Source organism: Cygnus olor, chromosome 1, assembly GCF_009769625.2.
Source record: "Cygnus olor isolate bCygOlo1 chromosome 1, bCygOlo1.pri.v2, whole genome shotgun sequence".
NCBI lineage: Eukaryota > Metazoa > Chordata > Aves > Anseriformes > Anatidae > Cygnus > Cygnus olor.
Genome location: NC_049169.1, coordinates 115,320,693 through 115,345,435, shown reverse-complemented (window position 1 = coordinate 115,345,435; position 24,743 = coordinate 115,320,693). Strand labels below are relative to the sequence as shown.

Here is a 24,743-nt window from a genome sequence, read left to right as displayed (position 1 = left end):
ATTTGCCTTTAGAAACCTAAATTGTTAGGCATCCTAATAACTGAGGGAGATGTCTTGAGAGAGGAATGGAACACACCACCAGTGTAGGAGCCTCCGAATGATCTTCAAAGAAAAAGTGAATTTTGAAGGTGGAGGCTCTTTCAGATTCTGCCTGTAGAGCAGCACAGCTCTCCTTGATGGTCATGTGGCATCTCTCTTTTGTGGCCATGGTGACGTGGCAGTTTGCAGGGCCATCTCCCTCTGTCCTGGCAAGGAAGCTTATCAGGAAACCTCATGACCAGGCACCCTGCTTCAAAAGTAAAATGTCTTTAAGCTCTGAAGGCCACTGGCGGATTTAAAGACAAGGCAGATTTAAAGACAAGACTGGCAGATTAAAGACAAGGACAAGCCAAAAAGGTGAAAACTTTAGAGAAACACTGTAGGCATGACTTGGGACAATCTTACATTTTGCTTCAGGAGAAATTCAAGACCAGTTCCTGCAACTAATTCCACAGTGGAAAATTACTGAATTTCACCAACTCCTTTTGGGAGAACATGAGCAGAAATAGCCCCACAAAAAGGTCCAGCTGGAAAGTCTGAGCAAAAGTTTAAAGATGTTTCAGCAAATGCTTCCCACGTATTAGTACTAAAAGATCAGAATGGTAAGTTCATAATGTCTTTGAATAAATATATAGAGCTGGAAAAATACTGAAGGTATGATTCTGGCTTCTTGGTGCCCTGGATGTGATTTCTTGATGTGCGTTTGAAAATATAAACAAAGCCCAAACACTCATCATGCCTTGCTTCGGTACTTTCCCTTATCTGGAGTCTCACTGCAGAGGTGCTAAGCACAGCACGCAACGATGCTGTAGCTAATTTGGAGCTGTTATTAAAGTGAGTGGAAGTTCTCCATGCACCTATGAACTTACCCAGTCACACTCTGAGGCTTTTGGATGTAAGAGAATTTTTATTGAACTTGTGAGCTGTTTTGGCAGAGAACAACCTTATTCCTTTGTAGATCTGCTTTACAGGTGAGTTACCCCAAATCACTAGAGTCTTATAAGACTACTGACAGCAGTAATCTTTTCAGAGTGCCGCTTTCTTAAACAGACCTCAACGGCAAAAGAAAAAAGGAAGTAATTTCCCAGGCCTTATTATGTTACGAGCACTCGCTATCAGCTCGGTTTAGGGAAGGGCTGAGGCTCCTTATTTGCATACGACGCTTTGAGAAGCAGACGACTAATGAGTGCTGATTACTGAGCTTCAAAAAACTCCGTCTCAACGCCCCCCGCTCGGGGGCCGGTGTCTCTCGCTGCTCGCTTCCCTGCGGCGCGTTTGTTTTGCAGACGGGCGCAGGAGGAAGAGGAGGAGGAGGGCTGGGGGAAGGGAAAGCCCCGGCTCCCCTCTGCCGGTGCCCGGCCCCGGCGGGGGCAGGTGCCCGCAGGTGGATGAGGTGCCCGGCCCCTTCCCTCCTCTCCCCCCGCCCCGGCTCCTCCCTGGCCGCCGCCGCTGCTCCCGGTCGGCGCCGCGTCCCGCTCCGGATCCGCTCCGCTTCTGCTCCGCCGCAGACGGGGGCGGCCCCAGGTAAGCGGGGGCTCCCCCCTGTCATGCCCGGCCGGGCCTCGGCGCCTCCGGGGCCGGGGGGCTGCCGCCTGACCCTCGCTTCGCCGCTCAGTCCCGGCCGCCCCCCTCCCCCTGCGTTTGCTGGCGTTTAACCGAGGCTTGGCTTTTGGGGGCGCCGAGGGACCCCGGCGGCAGCATGGAGGCCGTGTCCCCCACCCCCGGTCCAGTTGCTTGCCCCCTTCCCAAAGGCCGTCCCTGCAGCGGTGGGTGAGGCGAGGTGGGACCTGGAAGCCGGTAACGTGGTCTTTTGGGGTGCTGGGGCCAAGCTGCAGAGAGTTCTGTGCATGCTGAAGGCGTCCCACCTGGTGCTTCTCGAGGTGAATGTTATCTGTTCTTGCCATCACGATGAAGGGAAGAGAGATGCTGTGAGATGGGGCAGCTCCTTCGAGGTCACGGAGGCTGTGGCTGTTCCTATGGAGGTTAAACCAAGCCAGCACCTAATTCTGGGACCTCCTCGCTGTTTCACCACTGTTTGGTTTCTTGCAAAAGCGCTGACTCGTGGCTACAGGCGGCACGGTTCGTTGAGTAGCATTTTGGAAGAGCAACGTTCTTGATAGAGCAGAGCGCCTTCCAGCACGATCCATCTCATCAAAACTTCCAGGCCAAGACCTTGAGGGTTGGAATAAAGCTTCACTCTGCACGCTGCTTTGGGCAGCTTTCTTGGTGATCACACCTTACTGGCACCTAGAGTTTCACTGCAGGTTTGCAGGGCTGCGGTGTAGGTCAGTGAATTTGAAAGGCTGCTTTCACACTGCGCCGTTGTCCTGAGTATCCCTGTTTGCCCTGAGTTAAATTACACCTTCAGCGCTTTAGAAAGAGCTGGAGGGAGCAGCTTCCCCTCTGAAGGCTGACTTGTGTTAAGTGGGGCAGCGCTAGGTGAGGAACGAGACGGATGCTGTGTGGGACATCAAAAGTTTACGTAGGGCAGTGGATCTAGAGCAAATCTGTCGTGGCAGCCCAGCCTAGGTTGAAACGATATTCTAGGTAAAACAGATTGAAGCAGCATTCTGGGTTGCTGGTCGGAACATTTCTCTTGGAGATGCCACTCCTGGAGGTGTGGGCCCTTCCCCTGCTGTGCGCAGTCTGCCTCAGTGCAGGGTCTGCCCACCCTGAGCAGCTCTGGTGCTGCAACTGCAGCTCTGCTGCATTTGTGCCGCTGCGTTAGTACTTGTCCTGTATCTTCGATGCGTGGATCCCTAAACCAGTCCCTGGCAATGAGGGTTCACCCCGTGGGTTGGATTCAAACCTCCTGCTGGTCAGCTTGCTTTTCTTCCTTATCTGCCATAGGCCCCTTGAAAGTGGCTTATAGCTCCTCAGGAGGTGGTGCTCACAGGTTGAAAACAGCTGACCTAGACAAATACCTAAATAAACCAGATTTGTTAACATCGCTAGTTTTTATTTATTTTTCTGTGGGGTGGGCACCTCCTGCTAAGTGATAACTGTCTGCAAGCTCATTTGTTTGCAACTCAGATGTGGTAAATAGGTGTTCTTGAGAGCTTCCCCTCTACCAAGAAGCAGCCAGAGGCTCTCACTGCTGCAACCTGAGACTTGAATTTTGCTACGTGAAGCTGAGGTTGTTTGCTTCTGCTATAGGGTAAATGGGCAGAGGCAGAACCGGGGGTGTAATATAGGGAAAGAAAGCATGGAAATGCCAGGCTGGCAGTTAGAGCATCCTTTAGCAATTCAGTGATCTGTGTATGAGGTGCTGGGTGCCATGGGCAATAACTGCATCTTACCAATGGATAGATCCAACTCCCACCATACCTGCAAATCTGATTCTCTTGGACTCTTGCCCTCTCTGTCTTGGAAACAGCTTTTAGTAGGGCTATAACTCTTCTGCCACTCATCATCCACTCATCTAGGCAATGCCTTCTCTGCCTCCTTTCCCACTCCACTTTTCCTAATTGCTTGCATGTGATCTTTTTTTTCTTTTCCCCCTTATATATAAGCATCTCATTTACTTGTGATAGGCAGTTTCATGGTAACATTTGTTTTCAGGGAAGACAAATAGAGCATTACTCATACTATGAATACAGCATCCTACAACAGTTTACTGGTACGCATAGAACTTTTTAATGCCTTTTTTTTTTTTTTTTTTGCCTGTGAAAGTAGTATGAATCTTGGTTTGCTGGCCTGGAGAATGCTGTTGTATTGTGGACTTTATTTGAGTTTCTGGTAGAGCTTATCAAGAAGTGCTGTTTTTTTTTTTTTGTTTTGTTTTTACCACCTGTTGATAAGTGGTTCTATACTTTATTGATGTTTTAGGAGCTAATCTGGAAGAGCTCGAAAGCTATTTCTTAGGAGACCTAGGAATGCTGAGGCTCTATTGTGGCAAACCGACTTTCTTGTAAATATTTGCACAGTCTTCTATAGTTCTCTGCAAGACCACAGAATCACAGAATATCCGAGTTGGAAAGGACCCACAAGGATCGTCGAGTCCAACTCCTGGCTCCACACAGGACCGCCCTAAAACCAGACCCTGTGTCTGAGAGCCTTGTCCAAACGCTTCTTGAACTCTGGCAGCTCGGTGCTGTGACCACTGTCCTGGGGAGCCTGTCCCAGTGCCCGACCACCCTCTGGGTGCAGAACCTTTCCCTAACCCCCAGCCTGACCCTCCCCTGCCCCAGCTCCATGCCGTTCCCTCGGGTCCTGTCGCTGTCCCCAGAGAGCAGAGCTCAGCGCCTGCCCCTCCACTCCCCTCGTGAGGGGGCTGCAGGCCGCCATGAGGCCTCCCCTCAGCCTGCTCTGCTCGGGGCTGAACAAACCAACACTTAATATTACTGCTTGGGCACATTGAGCAGAGCTTACCCTTATTGAGAAGGTTAGCTGAAAAGCGAGGACACTGAAATAACTCAATTTCAATTACTTTAGACATTCAGGTTCTTGTTGATTTGGTTTTGACCCACCCAGAGGTTAAATTTCACCCCAAAGGAGTAAATTACTTTTACTTTTTTTTAATCATTGCAGTAAAAATATCCAGTACTACTTCCAGATATATTGAGGAAATCTTGTTGATGAAATTATATGAACATTCTTATTTAATTCCTTTCCTCTTTAAAAATAAATGGATTTTTAAACTTTTTTATAGTTTATTTGTAATTCATGATATTTTTAGTGCTGCTTGTTAAACAGGGACCTTGACCATGTTTCTTTTTCTGTTGTCCAGGCAGTAAAAGCAAGAATTGCCCATTGTGTGAAAAGATTATGCAAGTAAATTTGGAATCACCTCTTTGCTCATTTGCTCTCCACCCCTTACTATCATGATTGTCTACCTGTAGCTACTGAAGTTTCTTGGATAACATAAAAGAGTTGGATGTAAACAAATAAAAATATACTTCCTTTGTAGCATCATCAAGAAAAGCCATAATTTGTTGGTTTGTTCTGTATTAAGATTGAGCTTTGCACTCCATTAACATTTTAATGAGTATGCTGTATTTCTTTATCTGGATAATAAGAATGGATATTTTTGGATATTAATTGGTGTTAGTCACTGCTTATGTAGATTGTGTGGATACTTTTATGCTTCCTTTTCTTAGAAGCTGAACTTGTCTTTATGCATTTGGTTTTTAACAGTTCTTTTTTTCTCTTCTTTCTTGTTTGCACGCGTTTGCTTTTACATAGGTATAGTTATCAGGAACTGGTCTGTTTTTTACTTATTTATTTATTCAGTTGATGGTCTTTATCATAGAGCTTAGCAAAAAGCTAATAGCATTTCTATTTAAGGAAATGGCACAAAATACATATTGAAATAATAAAGAAATTTGGGAAGTAGACTGTTGGCAATATAATCCTGGCATCATTAGCCAATTGACTGAATTTACAGTGTTATATTAGTATGGTTGAAGGTAACTATTCCATCTTGTTGACTTACATGTGTCACCTGGACGCAATTTATAGCTATCTCTATGGAAAAGGCTGTGGAAACCAAGGTAGCTGGTAGTACGTGCAGAGTTCTGCACCTCCAGAAGCATGGTACTGCTCTTAATTAGCAGTTACAACATGGTGTGTAATAAGGAAGTAACATGTTTATTTCTTGCGTGGAGAAACTAGGGTAAAAGCCTAGGGTAAAAGTCTGGTTTTATGAACAAAAATGGGACTCTATCTCCTGTTTGTTTTTCCCTTGTAATTTTTTTATTTGTCTTTATGGGACGTTGGCTCCTGGTTATTGAAGGACACACGCAGTATAAAGGAGCCATGACCTGTTGCTACTGCAAGGAGGCGAAAGCAGAGGCTTGCCTTCACCTGGCAGTAGCAAGGCGAGGGGCTTAGGAGGATGGGGCGGTGAGAAGCACCTACTGCTGAGCAGCACAACTCTGCTCAGTGCTTTTCTTGTCCATGGGACAGTGGTAGGGAGGAGGAGGACAAGCCTTCGGGGAACTCATGTTCTAGGGAGTCTATATCCAGTTAGGTAGCAAGTTATCAAATGTAGTAGAGACCTATCAAATTGCCACTTTTTTTTATATAGAGGATTGATTTGCAGGAATTAATTGAAAACTTTTTTCTTTTTTTTTTTTTTTCCACCAAAAAGTGTTGGATTTAATTTGTCTTGGGTGAATCTAATCTTTTCAATTTTCTCCCGTTCTGACAACTTTTCTTGGAAAAAAAAAAAAATGTATGTTTTTTTTAAGTCTAATAAACTGTGACAGAACTGTAGTTAAAACACTCCTTAGACACATATAAGAAGGAGCTAAGATATTTTAAGTAATAGCTGTCTGTTGTGAGGCAGTGTTTTTATAGAATGGAACGGCTTGGGTTGGAAGGGACCTCGTAGACAATCTACTTCCACCCTCGTGCTGCCATGGGCAGGGATGCCATCCACTAGATCATGTTGCCCAGGGCCTCGTCCAGACTGGCCTTGAACACCTCCAGGAATGGGGCATCCACAACCTCTCTGGACAACCTGTTTCAGTGCTTCACCTCCCTCTGAGTGAAGAACTTCCTCCTAACTTCTAATCTAAATCTCCCCTATAAGTCCCCTTCAAGTACTGAAAGGTTGCAATGAGATTCCCCCAGAGCCTTGTCTTCTGTAGGTTGAACACTCCCAGCTCTCTCCTCCTTTCTATGTAGGAGAGGTGCTCCAGCCCCTTGATCATCTTTGTAGGCCTCCTCTGGACCTGCTCTAACAGATCTACAACCTTCTTGTGATAATGGCTGTATATTTTATACTCTAAATATGGCTATCATTAGAAATGTTCAACATCTTCATTGAAGACCTTGATGAGGGAATAGGGTCCACCCTCAGCAAATACACCGATGATACAAAGCTGGGAGGAGTGGCCGACATGCCAGAAGGCTGTGCTGCCATTCAGCGAGACCTGGAGATCTGGGCAGGAAGAAACCAAATGAGGTTTAACAAGAGCAAGTGTAGAGTCCTGCACCTGGGAAGGAACAACCGCATGTATCAGCACAGGCTGGGGGATGACCTGCTGGAGAGGAGCTCTGTGAAGGACCTGGGGGTCCTGGTGGATGACAGGTTGGCCATGAGCCAGCAGTGAGCCCTGGTGGTCAAGAGGGCCAATGGCATTCTGGCGTGCATTAAAAGGAGCGTGGCCAGCAGGTCAATGGAGGTGATCCTCCCCCTCTACTCTGCCCTGGTCACGGACTACAGTCACCTGGAGTACTGTGTCCAGTTCTGGGCTCCCTGGTACAAAAAAAGACAGGGATCTCCTGGATAGAGCCCAGTGGATGGCAACAAAGATGATACAGGGCCTGGAGCATCTCCCTTATGAGGAAAGGCTGAGAGACCTGGGTCTGTTCAGCCTTGAGAAGAGAAGACTGAGGGGGGGGATCTTATCAATATTTATAAATACCTGAAATGTGGGAGACAGAGGGATTTGGCCAACCTCTTTTCAGTGGTTTGTGGTGACAGGACAAGGGGCAGTGGTCACAAACTGGAGCACAGGAAGTTCCGCACCAACATGCGAAAGAACTTCCTCATGGTAAGCGTGATGGAGCACTGGAACAGGCTGCCCAGGGAGGTTGTGGAGTCTCCCTCTGGAGATATTCAAGGTCCATCTGGGCGCCTACCTGGGCAACCTGCTCTAGGGAACCTGCTTTGGCAGGGGGGTTGGACCCGATGATCTCTTGAGGTCCCTTCCAACCCCTACAATTCTGTGTTTCTGTGAAATTATAGCATTATTTCTTTGCTTTCAGAGTTGTGGGAAAAAAAAAAGCAAACTTGATTTTTGGAACTTCTGGAATGCTGAAGGGCCAAGTGCTTGTTCTGCTCATTATTGGAGTAAACTGAAGGGTTTGAAATTCAAGGGCTTGACAGCATATGAATGATGATTCTCTGTCGTTCGTTGGCTATAGTTTTCTCAATGCTGTAAGGTGTTGCATGGCAAGCTGATCTGCAAGGCTTTGCCCCCTGGACATTGTCCTGTTCTTTCAAGCCTGCTGCAGGGATGACCTCCATCCCTGTGTTCTTGTCTAGGGATCCCAGTATTCTTTAACTCTGCCATCTCACTTTAAAGAACGTTTGAGGTTTCTTCAGATGTACCCGGTAATATGCCGTTATAACTTGGCACATATTTGGGGAAATGACTGGTGAGGGAAGGGAAGGGTAATTCTGTGTTCCCGCTAAACTATTTTCTTATCAATGTGGGTTTACACTACTTTTATGTGGGATGTATTTAAATCTGTCAGATGTGTGAGCCTAAACTATTGGCCTGAGATAAGGCAGTCCCATGCATTCTAGTTCTGTCACTCTTGGAATGGGGACTATTTGGCAGGTCAGTTTGTTTTTCCATGGCCCAGCTTGCTTATCTGTGAATTTGCTGCAGTATCCTTGATTTGTTTGTAAAACATTTTGAAGTGTCTCAGGGATGTATGTTCAAGAAAACTAGATTGTATCATTATTGGATGCTAGCCATCATTTTTTGTATTTGAAACGTGCAATCTAATGGGAGTCTAGTGTTTTTGGTTTAATCTCTTTTTAATACCATGGCAAATAATTTCATTGAAATGTGTATGTACCTATGTCTTGTCTATGTTTTGTGGTGTGGTAATGGAAAATCTCTTATTAATTAGAAGTTGGATGGGAAGTAGTTTAACAAGGACTGAAATGGGAGAGGTGGTTGACAGCGAGTTAAGCAACAGCGATTTATTTTTTTCTGTAGTTAACTAAAAAAAATATAGTGAGGAAGACTGTCATCTGCCAGCTTGTAACGAATTTCAAATTGAAATGTAGAAAATACTCTTTTTTCTTGTTTGTTTTGTTTGTTTGTTTGTCATGCCCGGCTTACCTCAGAATCACCTAGTATTCTTCCTTCCATCTGTTATCATTAAACTTCTGTACCTTTTTTTCCTTCCTTTTCAGAGAACAAGTAACAACAGTATCTTCCTGTGAAGTGTTACTTGTCCTCTGAGTTTAGGCAGAACTGCATTTCCCAGCTCTACAATGAAGAACTGACTAAGAATGGATGCAACATAAAAGAGAAGTCCTGCAGACTTAGTCACCAGTCTTGATGGACTTACTGTAAGTAGGAGTAGGACTTTTCTCTTGTCTGCCATGCAAGTAAGAGTTCAACTGTGTGTTATTTTATTTATTTATTTTTCTTTTTGGTAGCACAAATAGGCGAATACCATGATCAGCCTTCCTAAACTGTCATGAAGTATTGGCATGTTCTGGGTGCTAAGCTGCAGTTGACATCTGCTTCAAAGACATTTGAAATTCAGTTCTGGGTGAGGTGACACCTAGGTGCAGGCTCTAAAACAACCTTCTGCTTTAGGCTAAATTATGCTGTGTCTTAGTGCAGCTGCTGTTTACAGTAGTGGCTTGCAACAGGGGTGGTGGCATCGTGCTGGCGTGCAGGGCTTGTTCTGGAAGATGGAGAACTGTGTTGCTCAGCGTGTGACTGAGGCACTTCCCGTGCTTTTTCTCATGTAGGGTAATACTATGAGAGGTCTCTGTAGATTAAATTATTTATTAAAATGATCGCTTGTGGCTGTGTATAGCCACCTGTGTTAGAAAGGCGACAGCAAACATTGTGCATTTCTTGTGTTTCTGCTAATCTTTGGTTTTACCTAATGTTAATGTTTAACTTCAAAATAAACTGCTATATGCCTGAAACTTTGGATGCAGCTCCTTTGTTTTACTCTGTTTCAGTAACATTTGTATTGGTGTGGCATGCTGTTTCACTGCAATCCTTCTTTCCCCTCTTTTTGGTGTGGTGGCCACAAAGTATAACCAAGAAGAAAACTGTTTGCAACAGAGTGGAGTGAAAATGGTGTGGTTTGCAGGGCTACCATCTGTAGCATTATTAAATGAGTTGGTGGCATTTGTATTTCCTTACGCGTTGTTCGTCTTCTTGTTTCCGTGTCATAAACTTCAGTGATACATGAGTAAGTGTTGAGAGAGGCAGGAGGAACCGTGCCTGGTGCTGACAGCGGGTGGGTTGCTGCCAGGGTGCCCTACAATGCTCCTCCTGTCAGCGAGGGTGAGCACTGCCTCGGTCTTCTCGGTTTGCTAGGCGCTCGTGTTGATGAATAGTGGCCACTGTATAATGCTCAAGGTTGTATTGAGAGGCTATTGAGATCTGATTTCAGGCTGCACCTTAATTTATACCCTCTCTTGAAATACTCCCCTATTTTTTTTCCTCTCGATTTGGCATTTTTTCAAAGGAAAAACAAGAGAGGTGGATAAAGCTTTTGGTTATGATCGTTTCCTGTTTTTTGTAGGTTCACGCTTTACTTCCAAACGCTTGAGTTGTTTCAGTAATACTGACAAAGGAAAGATGACCTCTACTGTAGTAAGTAAACAAAATGCTTCTTTATTTCTTTTTTAATGGGGTTTTATTTCTTTACAAGTAACAGACTATTGAGTTATGTACTGGTTAGTAAGTCTTTTAAAATGTGGATATAAGTATTTCTTATGTTTTTTGCATAATGGGAAAGATATACTGTGGGACAGGTGTAAGAGGCTTGAATTAACTAGGATTTCAAGTGCTCAGATACCTCTAGGAGAGATTTATGCTTTTAAAGATTGTTCGAGAGAGATTGGCATGGTTTCTGATTAATTCTTAAATCTCTCGCAAGGTAAGTATTCCACAATCTGTTGTTAGGCCAGTGTGTTTCAGAAGTAGCTCAGGTGCACTAGGTCTTCCCATAGGACAGAATGGCAAGTAGGCATTTTTCCTAGACATGGACAGCTGAGTACACAAAGGCTGTTAGTTGCCAGCATTTCTTTTGATGATGGTATTGCCTAAAACAGTCCGTGCTGCTTATTTGTTCGCTGTCAGATGTTCCAGTGAAATAGTTGGTGCAGCTACCTGGTGGGCTGGGTTCAAAAATCTTTTTTAGATTGAGTTACTTTGGACCAGGAAACTGATCTCTTAATATGCCTTTGGGCATCACTCTGTTATTTTTATTATTCAAAAGTATGAGGTATTAGGCATATGCTGTAAATCTCTCTCCATGTAAATTGGAGTCACTGGTATGTATGAGCACGTGTGGTGGACTCCTGCAGTAGCAGAATTACTTAGTAGGGTTCTGTATGGAAATGGTATCTTAAATTTACTTTGTCTTAATTGCAGTCTTGCCTTTTTTTTTTTTTTTCCTTTCCTGTAATGTTATCATTTAGGGCCCACCACCATACTATGAAAATAGTGGCTTTCAGCCAGAAAACTATTTTGCCAGGCCACCAGCAGGTGCTAACGCATATCCACCGTACTTCTCTACAAATGCTCCATCAGTGCCAACCTATGTCCCAAGAGTTTCAACCTACCAGTCGACTAGTCCAGTAGCCCCTTCATCTGGGAGGACTTGTTCATCAGGTAAGATTTGTCGGGATTTCTTCCAGTTTCAGGCTTAATGTCTTCCAGAGTAAGGGGGTCTTCCCTTCACATTCCTGTGTTGAAGGAATATGCAAAAGCCAGCTTCCTCCTTGTGGATGAAGAAGTGATGGCTGGGATGCAGGTGTAACTGCATCCGCAATGAAGGAAGGGTGTTGGAATGGAGAAAGTCTGATGGACAAACACCATCTAGTTTTAATTTCAAGGAAATACACATAGTGCTGGTCTCCATGTTGGAAATTACCTTATTTGTAAACCTAATTTCTTTTTTTTTCCTTGTTTCCGTTTCAGGTGTAAAGAAAACCATAATAATTATAATATCCATTTTAATAGTCATTTGTTGTGCAGTTGGTGCTTTCTTCATTTGGTATTTTGGTAAGAATTACTGTTTTGTTTTGTATTGTTCTGAAAGAAAGGAAGTAGTAAACTTGTATGGTTAGAAGTATGCATTTTTTTTATCTTTTTATGCTGAATTAAGGACAGGAAAGACTCTTATCTATCTCATAAGAGATAAACTAATGTTGCTTGTAAAAATAAGCCACAACTATGTGCTTTTTAAAATTATTTTTAAGTAAACAATGTTGCTATTGCTTTCTTTTCCATTTGTAAAGTAAACATGTTTTTGATATCAAGTGATGTCATCACCTTTCTGATTCTCTTTCACCTCCATCTCCTGGAGCAGCTTTTTCAGTTGGCTTTTCTGGAAAGCTACAAACTGTCTGGGAAAAGCTGGTGTAGTACAAGTGTACATTGCAGTAGCTTTGCTGCAGAGCAGTTTGATGTCTTACAAGGGTTTTTTGCATTGGTGGATACCTGGCATGTGAGTGTCTGTGGACAACTGATCCTATAGTACATTTCATTAGGGAAATGACTACTGTATATTGTCTCTGACATGAAACTCTGTTCTAACTTCTAACTTGGCTTAAATTCAAGGGTAGGAAGGAGACTGAAGTAAATTTGTGTAGCTTAACTGGCAGAGTGTAAATGATTAAGATGTATTTTATTTTGGTAAAATGGGATCTATCTCAGAGCAGAAGTAATTCATGCATGTTTATTTGTTTCTGTGATGGCTTTGATTTGAAAGTGTGTTAAAATTGTGTGAGCCCAGTCCAAGTAACCACCGTAAGCTGGAACACAAGTGATATGTTCTGTGCAGGAAAGGAAAGGAAGAGAGAAGGTAGTTCATTTAAAGCTATTAGATGACACTTTTGTGTTCTTATGGTGGTTGTTTTTTTTAACCCTGATTTATGCAGGGTGAATGCAGTCTTGTTTTAAACAGGACTGAAAGCAACAGGATGTAATTAGAGTAATTTCTTTCTTCCTCCTTTTCTGATTATAAATGCTATGCTTTATCAGTGTGAAGTTAATTCCTTTTAGACAACTTAATGGTGTTTGTTTATTCGAGGGGGGCAATGGACAAAATCCAGTCAGCTGCATCAATGACTTAATTTGACAAGCGATGTCAAGGACAGATAGCAATAAATCTTCTGTTGTGTCAGGCTAGGTTTCTTCCTATCTCTGAGTTTGAGCTTTCTGATGCTTTACTCCATCAAACTGGCATGCTCCTTAAGGTGAGAGTTGGCAGTGGTTGCCTGAGGCTAAACTGATGTTCAGTCTAATGACTGTGCGGCTTTCTCCTTACAGTGGAGAATCGTTGCCTCAGATCGTTAATAGAGTGTGGGTCTTCGGGAGTGTGCATGTCTCCCTCAGACTGGTGTGACGGAGTGACCAACTGCCCAAATGGGGAGGATGAAAACCGTTGTGGTGAGTGCTGGTGGTCAAGGCAGGGGGCTTTTAGCCAGCTGCAAGCATTCTTGAGCAAATCCCCCTGTCTAAAGCTTGCCTAAGTTACCATAGGGCTGGCTTAGGCTCAGTTATATCTCCATAATGCTTTAGGAAGTTTGAGTGCTTCAAATCCTATATTCAGATCTTCAGTCTGTTTCCAGTCCAATTGCACAGCTGGAACAAAGTGACTGGCTCAGCGGGTCATAGAATCATTAAGGTTGGTAAAAACTTCCAAGATCAGCAGGTCCAACCACCCCCCTACCACCAATGTCACCCACTGAACCGTGTTCCTAAGCACCATGTCCAATCTTTCCTTAAACAACCCTGGGGACTGTGACTCTACCACCTCCCTGGGCAACCCCTTCCAATGCCTAAAAGTCAAGCTGGCTTGATTTAGAATAAGCTTTAAAATATTACCTTCTAATTTAAGTCTAGTTTGTGCAAACCTGAATATAACATTGGTTCTGGAATGAACAGTCATAATTGACTTCTTAGTAGAACTTCAGGTGATAGTGTAAGTCTTTTTCCATATATTTCATATTCCTTCTTCTCCCAACACTTTATTTTCAACTTTATAACTGCTTTGTGTAAGAAAGCTTAGTCTGATTAGTGTTTCCAACTCAAAAGATGTCAAGAGCTGGTGCAGAGTCGAAAACGTAAGGTGGAAATGGCATCAATTTGCCCATTCCAAAAGTGTGGCATCTTGATTCTAACACCTGTGTTGTGCTCATTGTCTGTTTTGGGAACTCTTCTGTACATGCTTCATGCAGTGTTAGTGTTTACTGGCATATGCTCTAAAGCTGTTCCTCTCCATTTGGTTGAATAATGTGTTTTTGAAGAAGCTTGTTCAGTCTGCTCTTTCATTTGAACTATTTTATATTGAATTCTTCTGAAAATAAGTACATAGTGGGGCATGGAATGTCAGAGCTAATTGCTCCTTGTTACATTCTTTGTCTACAGACGCTTGTCTGTTTGGTGTATATAAGACATTATATAACTGTTTATATTTTATTTATACATAATACACGGTTGTGTAGGTAGATGATAAAAATGATTGGGTATTTCAGTCTTCTGCAGTGGTGGAATATGAAAAAGAATTTTGAGAATAAAAACTGAAATGACAAGATGAACACTATATTGCACACTTGCCTTTTAAACTGGTAGTTATTTTAAATTCCCTTGCATAAAGGAATTAAATCACTGTTATATTTCTGTCTACTTGGTATTTAACCAGAATTTGAGTAGATGGCAGCACTAAATTAATACCGGTTTATAGATGCAAGCAAATATAACGGGTATTTAACAGCTTTAAGTAGAGAAGGAAGTAGTATAGCATGTGTGGTGTTCTTATATTCTTTTTCTTTTCTTACTTTTCTGGCAGTTAGGCTTTTTGGACCGAACTTTATCCTCGAAGTTTATTCACCTGTCAGCAAAGCCTGGTATCCTGTTTGTCAAGATGACTGGACTGATGATTTTGGAAAGATTGCATGTAAAGATATGGGCTATAATGTGTAAGTCTAACCTTTATCAGTCTTTGAAAATGCATAGAAAGGTTAAAATTTTCCTCTTGCAGTTTTTAAGAATACATATATGAAGTAAAAAGCAGCTGGCAGTCTCCTGAGGACACACATAACAGATGCTGATGTGAAGAGCAGCATAAACGTTTGTGGCCAGAATGCTGTCCATGTTCTCCCTGTGTAAACACTGTAGCATAAATTCTTCCACAGTTGAAATACTCCGTGTTGCCTCTCTTTGATGTGGTTGGCAAATGCTGTCTTCTGATGTGGGTGGGGTCATGCAGTGAATTTATTGTCCAGGAAGAACTTGCGTACACCCCACTCAGAATTAAGGTCTCTGAACCAGCAATGCCTGAAGTAGTTTCCAATCAGTAAGACAGCCCAGCAGCTACTATACAAGTCTGGTCCTCAGCCAGAAAGTCCTGCAGAGCGGCAGCACTTACTACCCCTGCAGATGTCCCACAGAATGTGGCTGTTACATCCTATTGGACCTGAACTTTGCTATGCTGTGTAAATGTACCAGCAAAGGCATCTCTTCATTATGTCCTGTTTCATAAGGCTGAAGATTCCTACCATGTACATACACATACTAGATAAAAATATTTTAATCTAGTAACTGTCTGATGGGAAACTGAGATTGATGAATGTTTAAAGAAATCTGTTTGTCTGGCATTGTACTGCTCCATTGGGTTCTGTGCTTAATGTAAAATAAATATATATATATATATATTAGTGTTGTTCATGTCAGAAGCTCTGGCTTGGCACTATTTATTTTCACTTGTTTGAAAACTGAAACTGCTGGGTTTCTTAATAGAGTCTTTCTGTTTCACAGAGACACATATTACTATAGTCAAGGAGTAGCAGCTGAAGTCAGCTTTAAAAGCTTTATGAAGCTGAACACAAGTGCTGGGAATACAGACTTGTATAAAAGGCTACATAACAGGTATCTTAATACAAACTAATTTCCTTTTATGAGGGGTACCTTTAGCTGTTGTGGGACACACAGCTTCTGCCTACAGCATAATGCAAGCACTTCTTTCTGTGTGGATTGTTGAGGGAAAGAGGCTTCCTTTTAAATCTGCTTGCAGCAACTGCTCTTACCTCTATTTAAAAGCGCAGCAACTGCTCTTACCTCTATTTAAAAGCACATCTGTCACTTTTCCATCCTTCCACTCCTTTTCAAAAAATGTAGGTGTCCCATCCTGCTCCCATGCTGTACAGAAGGTTGCCCTGTCTACGATGCCTTAAACAACTCTGAAGCCTCTCATTTCCTTACATGTAGACTGCTATACCTGCAAAGTTTCCATGGCTCCCTTGTTGTTCAAATTCTTCTACGACTGCTTCATAAATCATCTCAACTTTATCTTATGCTGTTCTTTATCTTGCTCCTCAATAGGCTTACAAGCCTTTTGTGCTGCCTACCTCTACTGGAGTCTGCGGTCTTCCACATGACAGTTTTGGTGAATGCAAGAAATGGTGGAGGCCAGATGGGTGTTGGTAGGGTAGCTGGAGAGAGTGAAGAAAGGAGGGAAGCCTCACCAGGAAGATGAGTGTGAAGGCAGGGCACATAGCTGGAACGGGTAGGAAGCAGCTGGAGGGTGAGCTTTGCCCACTATTTGCCTTGCTGGATGCCTAAAAGCCTGTTTTCTTTTTTTTATTTCTATTGCAGCAATGTCTGTGCATCAGGAAATGTGGTTTCTCTACGCTGCATAAGTAAGTATCCTTGTTTTCCAGACCTTTGCATGTTCACACCTTTGAACGCTGTGGCAGTAAATCTTTTTGAATCAACGTAAATAATTGCCATCTTTTAATGTGTAGATGATTCAACCATGCCTCCCAAGTTTCACATTTTAAGGAGCAGGATTGAAGAGGGATGAGGGGGATATTTGGTCCCCAGTTGCTCTCTCTCTGTTGCCTCCAGTTCCTTTAAATGGCTTGCACGTTGTGTGCTCTGTATCAGTTGCTATGTTGCTGTGGTGGGAAGTCTGTAGCGCAGTCACTGACGTGTGGCCATCAGGTGGACACCGTTCCTCACCGTAATAACTGTGGTGAGGTGACTCCTGGGTGTTGCCTGTTCCGTTGCACAACACAATGTTGTGTGTTTATGTGGCTCATTAAAGATACTCAAACAGCAGCATTCAGAGCATTCAGTGAGCCACCCTCTTATGGTTCACTTCTGAAGTGATGAACTGAGGGCAACAGCTACCGGCAAGGCAGGGCAGTGTTTGCAATGTGAAGGGTGCCTGGGTCGCGTGAGGCTCAGCCCAGCTCGATCCAGTGAGTGAGCATTGTAGGGCGATGGCTGGGATGTGGGATCAACCACCAGCAGAGTCTGCTCTCCCCTCTCTGCTGTGCCACAGCAAAGCCTGAGCTGAAGAAACCACCTTTAAGACCACCTCTCTCTAACGTCTGTCTGTGTGTGCCTGACTCCCCAGAGTGTGGCCTGCCCACCAGAAGCACGGCCATCATGAACAGGATCGTGGGCGGCAGCGCGGCAGCACTGGGGCAGTGGCCGTGGCAGCTCAGCCTCCACGTGCAGGGCACCCACGTCTGCGGGGGCTCCATCATCACCCGCGAGTGGCTGGTGACGGCGGCTCACTGCGTGGAGGGGTGAGTGCCGCGCGGGTCTGCCTGTGGGTGGTCTTCCTTGCTTCTGGTTGGCAGGGGGGCAGAACAGATCTTGCAGCTTTCTGCTTTCAAACAGGGTCAAATGCAGGCATTGGATATGGTATTTTAGCTATACAGACTTAAAGTGTTAAGGGAAGTTTTGGAAGCTGCAGGTAGGATTTTCTTCCTGTAGAAGTCAGACTATTTTGTTTGTTGAAGGGGGAAATTAAATTGGACGGAGGTGCTGGGCATGGATACCCACCCAACTTAAAAGGCAAATTCAAGGCACCAAACTGATGCCAGACAACACAATGCTATCACAAAGGCATTACACTTTGCCCCCAAAATGTCCAATATTACAAAACTGTAGATATGTTCAGTTCAAACATATCTGTACCCTTTATTTCCTCATATCTTCATGCTACACGGTCAAGTAGTAAAGTCCAAGTCAGTATTAACTGTAGATTTATACCTGTCCAAGGAAAGCTTTATGTAGGCATTGTAGGCATCAACAGAAGAAAAGAAAAAGAAGAAAAGCTTTGTCCCTTTTTAACACAGAAGCCCAATTTTAAAGGACAGTTAAGGATGTTCTGTGGCAGAATGTTTCCTCTTCTATTGGAGGAAAATCCAGTAAGCAAAAACATTTTAACGGTTGGTTGGCTGGTTCACAGTTTGAAACGCAGCCAGAGAAAAATAACTTTGTCCTTCACTTTGAGAAAGGAATGCAAGTGTTTAGTTTTGTGTGAAGATCTTATTCCCCCACCCTCTGTTTTCAGGTGTGAGCTCTGTAATATGCAACATTTTAGGAACGGCAACCAAAGTGTAGCTGGGTTAAAAATAATACATGCTTTCAGGATATTTTTTTTTTGACACTTCTGAGGGAGGGAGTTTTAACAGCTGTGGAAAGCTTTCTACTGAGCATTTGTAAATTGTACTGGAGCACAGTAACTACTTAAATTACATCTAGACCATATGCTTAGCAATTAAAAAAAAAAAAAAAAGGCAACAAACACAACCCAACCGAACAGCCTAATAACATTTTTCAAGATAATGAAATTCCTTCACTAGATCATGTTTTTACTAATTCTGGCTTCTGCTGTCCTTCTGTGCTTTGGATAGTGCACAAGTGATAACACTGACATGTGAGAATTTAGAAATAACAGCTTGATCCCTCAGCAACTGAAATCAAAAAAGAGGCTTCGGTGTTGCAGTCTCAGCCTATAATTTGCTGTGCTGAGTGACTAAGGGGATAGACAGTAATTCTTAACCTATTTGAAATATTTTTTTTATATTTATGAAACTAGAGTCAAGCTTTCACAAAGTTAGGTATCTTGTACTTTGTCTTTCAGAAAAACTGACTACGAGATTTTTTTAGATTAAATTAGCTCCCTTTTATGCTATTTGTCCATTTCACCTTTTTTTGATGTGTATGAAACAGGTATCTGGACAAGGATTTCTCTATTTTATTTGAGGGGGCATGTTAATACTTTTGCGTTAACATCAGTAAAAATCACGCTGTTAGGTGGCTGATGAGGGGAGGCTGGCCAAAAACAGAAGACATGAGTTACTTCTTAATTTATCTTCAGAAGTAGTAGTCAAATGCATGTACGTTCTTGGTCATGGATGCTAAAGACAATTCTTTGAAGTTTGTAAGCTGAAATCCCTACCAGGGAAGCAAACCTTCTGACCTTTTTTTTTTCTGTAGACAACTTTCTGACCCATACATCTGGAGAGTTTATGCTGGGATTGTGAGCCAGAGTGACGTTATTTTAAGAGCTGGATATAGAGTGCAACAAATAATTTCCCATCCAGATTATGATACGGACACTAAAGACAATGATGTTGCCCTTATGAAGTTAGAGACACCGTTGAGTTTTACTGGTATGTATTCTGTTCTTCTTAAGGAAAAAAAATCCAATGGCAATGAGCACATCTCCTAAAACTTCTGAAGTTAATGAAGAAATCCTCCTTGCAGATATTTACTCATGGGAAAAACACAAAATGTGGGTAGAGACACCTTCAAGTGCCTTTTGATTTCCGAAGTAGGGTTTATTTACATCTAGTACCAGGTAAGGGAGTTTGGACTAGGTTTAAGCTTGTTCACTTCTCTCCATGGTCAGTAATGTACATTTACTGCAGAGTACTGTAAGGTGTTTAAGTGTTATCACTCCTGTATGTGCAGTCTCAGGGAGTAAGGGTGGAGCAACTGACTAAGTGGTAAACCAAGTTATATCAAATAACTACTGGGATGGGGGGGGGAACACACACCACCCCCACCCATCCTATACCCACAAAGTCCAAAGCAACAAAAACCTTGTTCTAAGAAGTTCCTGCTCAGACGGAGGAACCTAACACCTCATGTTAGTAGGTTGCTAGCATTTTTTTTAAACGCATAAAGCTGAAAGGGGCTTTTCTTAAAAGTAGATGCATATTCTTTGTAAGCAATCAGGGAAAATGAGAAGACAAAGCATTATTTAATCTTTTAAGTGCTTTATGTATATAGGTTCTATACGTGTATAGGTGCTTTATGTACAGGTCTTGTATATTTCAGTGCATCAGCTTAAAACTAATAGAGGTAATCTGGAGGGCTCATCTTCTGCTGGGTGTAGGGAGGTTGCCTTTACCAAGAAAGTTTGTCTTTTTTCTTTTCTTCTGCATTTCATACTTCTTGTATACAGGTATTGAATCCTGCTTGTATTGATCATTTTCAGCAGGGTTTTGTAAACAGAATGAAGCTAGCTGTTAGAAGTCTTTGTTCTCTTCTTTGTCCTCCTTTACTGATCAAGAGGACTGGTGTTAATTGTTGATGAATTGAGCTAGAACCATTAACTGTGTTTGTTCCTCACTCTGAGGTCAGGATGCAGTAGGTAGCCCTCTGGGAAAGGGTCACTGCTGAAATTTCTACTGCTGCTTGTGTTGCACAGTATTGCATTATCCTTAAGGAGAGGAGGAAAAAACAGTGTGTATATATTTAAAGCAAGTGATGGTCATGCTGAGAAGTTTCATATGCATTTGTTTTGCATTATACCTGGACATCTGGGATTGCAGACTGTCACTGTGTGTTTTTTTGTAGATAATGTACAGCCAGTTTGTCTGCCTAATCCAGGAATGATGTTCCAGCCCAATCAAGAGTGCTGGATATCTGGATGGGGAGCAGAGTACCAAGGAGGTAAGAGTGGCTCTGGGATATTTGGGTCTTCTACAGAGCCGGTCCTCTTCTGGCTAGGTAAATGTATAAGAAGTGAGAAGGAAAAGGGAAGCAAACTTTCTTTCAGTGCCAGAAGGTCCTGGTCTGTGGTAGGTGTGGGGGGGCTGTTGGGGAAAATGGACTCTGAATTTGGGTATTGCTGCCCCCTTGTTCTGGACTGCGAAACGGGGGACCTTCTCACCCCTTGCTTTGCTCATGGGCCTTTAACAGCCCTGTGTCTTATGCAGTTGATTCTGGGTTGTGGTGAGCAGGTCCTTGTTCTCTTGCCTTAGGGTACACTGACAGCAATGCAGAGTAACTTGCTGACCTCTGGGAAGGGAGTTTTAATGTCAAAGTGTTCTGCATGATGGACCATATGTCTTAAGAGTCCATGCTAAAGTTTCTAGTGGGTTTATTTCACTCTGAACATTGCTAGCTGCTGGGATTTGTAATAGCAGTGTGACTTGACGCTTGTTCTAATCTTGTCTTTGTGTGTGTGTTTATGTGCATGTTTCAATTTTAGGTAAAACATCAACTAACTTGAATTATGTTATGGTACCTTTAATAGAACGTTCTAGATGTAACTCTGTCTATATCTATAATGGCATGATTTTGCCTACAATGGTCTGTGCTGGATATCTAGAAGGAGGAATTGATTCCTGTCAGGTAATTATTCCTAATAAACACTTAATAATAATCTGGCTGATTATTTTTCATCTTAGTAGGAATTTTGTCATCTATTAATTAAAAACTGATCCTACAATTATATATTTTTATGACTAACACTTTGGTTGGGCTTCCAGTTCATTTTGTGGTGTCCTGAATGGTAACAAGTGCCTGAAGTAGTCTTATATATGCCAAGAGGGTGAGGTGGCCCTTATTAATGCTTTGATGTTTTGTGATTGTGTACTTGAAAACGAAGGTCTTCGTAATCACTACAATACCCTAGCATTACACTTGTGAACAAGGAAGTCAATAAAGTCTATCTCGTCTAGTGCTTTGGGCAAACAATTTTCATTCCTATGGCAAACAGTTATCATTCAATACTGTAACTGCCATAGCATTTTGTTTTAGTTGTTCTCTTGAAATGGTCTTTAGCTTTTTTGAAACCTAACCTGTAGTCCTGAAATGAAATGGATCATATTCTGTGTCTTTCCTGATGGCCAGGTCACTGATAGTATGGATATGTTTTGTGCAGGGTGACAGCGGAGGTCCTCTGGTAACAAATAAAAACTCTGTGTGGTGGTTGGTTGGAGATACCAGCTGGGGATCTGGTTGTGCTACTCCCAATAGACCTGGAGTTTATGGGAATATGACTGTGTTTACAGACTGGATTTATAAAAATATGCAGGTAAGATATTTTGGTCTTTAATATTTTTAAATGCCCCAAATCCTGAAACTTAAATTTAATTATTCATATCCTGTGAGTTGTCTGATAAAGCTATTCCATTGAGAAGCATCCAAATAATGGATAAGATGGTCTGTTAGCACAACTAGAAACTTTTGTTTTTTGTTTTAAACAGGCAAACAGATGACAATGCTGTCTGTCCTTGTTGATGATCAATGTTTCTGAGAACAAGAAAAAATGAAGCCATGGGATATTTATTCACTTTTACAAATGATTTTTCTCCTTGAATTTTCTTTTTAAAAATAACATGAAGGATTGCACAGTCGGTTCTGTACTGGCTACAGTGACCAATTTTAATCAGTGAAGAATTATCACAATGAGCACCTTTCTTCTTGATGTGGTGCCTGGCAGAAAGTTGTTCTGCCAGCTGCTTTCTAAGATGTCTTTTTTTTTTAGTTGAGTACTTTCACTTGATAATCAAGTACAGGTTTGTAATAGCAATTTTGATCACAATTTAACGTAAGATTTTTGTAGCAGGATACTGAGAAGGTCTAGTAGCGTTTTAAATTAAATGTTAAGTAATGTGAACACTGAATCTCTGAGCTGCTGGTTGGCAATTTAAGAAGAATTGAATGTTTTTCATATATATGAAGGGAAGTTTTCATGCACTACGGTAGAGACACAGGAAAAAAATACTGTATATTCAGGTAGTTAAAAATCCTCAGGACCTTGACTGCCGTCATTCAAGTCAGACTGTTCTAAGAGAGATCAGTCTGGCTGTCTCAGTAATTAAGTGCTCTTCTGCCTTAAACTGCTCTGAATCTGGAAGGAGCAGGACCTGCCGTCACTTGATGTAGGCCAAGGAGAGGGATGCTTTGGAACTGCAGCGGGAAGCAGGGAGTTAACCATCCTGACAGGGGTCCCTGGCTGATCACATCGTGATGAATCTTGAACTCTCCCTGCTGTGAAAGCTGACGTCTGGTCTGTCCTGTCCTGACTGTGAGGCTGTGCTGCAGGCAGCGGACCTCTGGCTGCAGTGCATATCCAGAGGCTGGATGTTCTGTGAGAAGAAATACAACCCCATGTTTCTGCCTAACCAGATGAACTACCTCATTTATTAAATTTGGCTTTTAATTCCTTAGAGCTCTCCTTTAGGTACCTGTATGACGTTTTTAACAAAAGGCAGTTAATATCACAGTGCCACCTCGAGTAGGATTTTGAAAATAATTTACAGCCAGTACACAGGATCAAAAAGCCATAACAAGTCACATTTGTTAAGAAGGATAAATTTTTTTTTGAATGAAATGACTCTATTAGTCTTGTTTTCTCTTTTGGTACTGAAATGCAATTATCTTGCATGAAAACACTGCGCCAAATAAATATATTTTTTTTTACAAATAAATTTCCTTTGTGGTGGTTTCTGTCTGGGATGTTTTGGAAGCAATTGCTGAATTCAGTGTCTGAAATCCTCTGAGAATCTGATTTAAGAAAAAAAGAAACAAGACAACGAAAACATGTAAGAGGGTGATCCAAGAGATTTCTTTAACTCCAGTATTTCAGGTCCTTAGAGAAATCCAGGAGAAGAGCTGGATGTCCAGGAGTGCTGGATGTCTTCAGTGGCTGGGTCTGATGAAATCACTCAGACTGGTGAAACTGAGGTGAAAGGAAGCTTAGCTTGAAGGCAGTGGGTTGAGGCACTTGCACCCTGTTTTGTTATTGCATCTCATGCAGCCTGAAGCAATGTGCACCTGCCTCTTTTCTCAAGGTGCTACAGGGTGTTTTCAATGGCACTAATGTCAAGTGTGCCTTGGGGGATACCATGAAGTAGTCATTGAATTTGAAGTGCGTTCAAAACAGAAATTAAGTATGTTCATTGTTTTCATATCAGGCCGTTATATGGCTTGTGAACTGCAGTATTGCAAGTCTACAGTAGCAAATGTGGAAAACTGTCAATAGTGCTGAACAGGGTTGTAAAAGCTCTATGCTCCACTGGGGTGAGTGCTGTGCTGCAGAAGTCAGCCATCCGCTGCTGCAGTGTTATGAAGAGAAGGCTTTGCTTGTAACCATCTTGAAAATCCTTTCATGACAAACTGTCATAGGCATGTGTTTTTTTAGCTCTATGCAGCCTGTAGCACAGCATTGCCCACAAAATAAATCCTCCAGGTGAAAGATGTCACAAATACAGTGCAGTATTACGTTTTGTACTGGCTTCCATGAAACAAAAGACAGCTTTTGGAAAGGTTTTCCTCACCCTTTGGAGGGTAAAATGACAGGTACTAACCCCCCATGCTGAGACATCCTTCCAGTGTTCAGTGTCCTGGGTGGTTTAATCTGTTATAGACATCCAAATCCAGCTGTCCAGTGGATCTTCCATCAGACCCAAAATTTCAACCAAGGCTCCAGGCATCCAAAAGACAGGAGTGTTAGGAAAAGACAGGAGTGCTAGGGTTTCTCTACAACTCAGAGATCTGATAAAGGAGAAGCAGATCTAACATCATCCTGGGGAGATACTTATCAGATGTAGTTAACTTTATTTCCCTTTAGGCTGGAACTGTTTCATACTCACTGTGAGCACCATGTCTATCTGCTGGGATGAGATTTAATAGTGATGACACCTTACACAGGCATCTTTCAGGCAAGGGCAGGAAATACAACAACCAGCACAAACACAGAGCGAAGCAGAGGAACACTAGGGATGGGCAGTAAGTGTAACAACACCAGACCCACCAAACTTGGAGCTCAAGCTTTTCTTTAAAAAAATATTTCAATGATGCACAGTAGACAAAGTTTATAAAATGAACATTTAGAAATGGGATAACATTCATTTAACCACATCTCTCCTAATGGAGAATTTTAAACAAGAGTAGGTGTGTGTGTGACTATGGAAAATAAGACAGAATTGACCA

At 42.5% G+C, this 24,743-nt stretch overlaps 1 protein-coding gene across 1 annotated transcript; it reads left to right on the top strand.

The window, feature by feature from the left end:
- Positions 1 to 1,181: 1,181 nt before the first annotated feature.
- Positions 1,182 to 24,713, top strand: TMPRSS2 (transmembrane serine protease 2). The gene is made up of 15 exons (XM_040530129.1): positions 1,182 to 1,563; positions 8,921 to 9,079; positions 10,282 to 10,352; positions 11,183 to 11,375; positions 11,685 to 11,768; positions 13,038 to 13,157; positions 14,560 to 14,689; positions 15,528 to 15,638; positions 16,365 to 16,408; positions 17,131 to 17,305; positions 19,008 to 19,183; positions 20,376 to 20,471; positions 21,013 to 21,155; positions 21,688 to 21,840; positions 22,013 to 24,713. Exons 3-15 carry the CDS (start codon positions 10,338 to 10,340, stop codon positions 22,022 to 22,024), a joined length of 1,452 nt encoding a protein of 483 aa, XP_040386063.1. The 5' UTR covers positions 1,182 to 1,563; positions 8,921 to 9,079; positions 10,282 to 10,337; the 3' UTR covers positions 22,025 to 24,713.
- Positions 24,714 to 24,743: the final 30 nt, after the last annotated feature.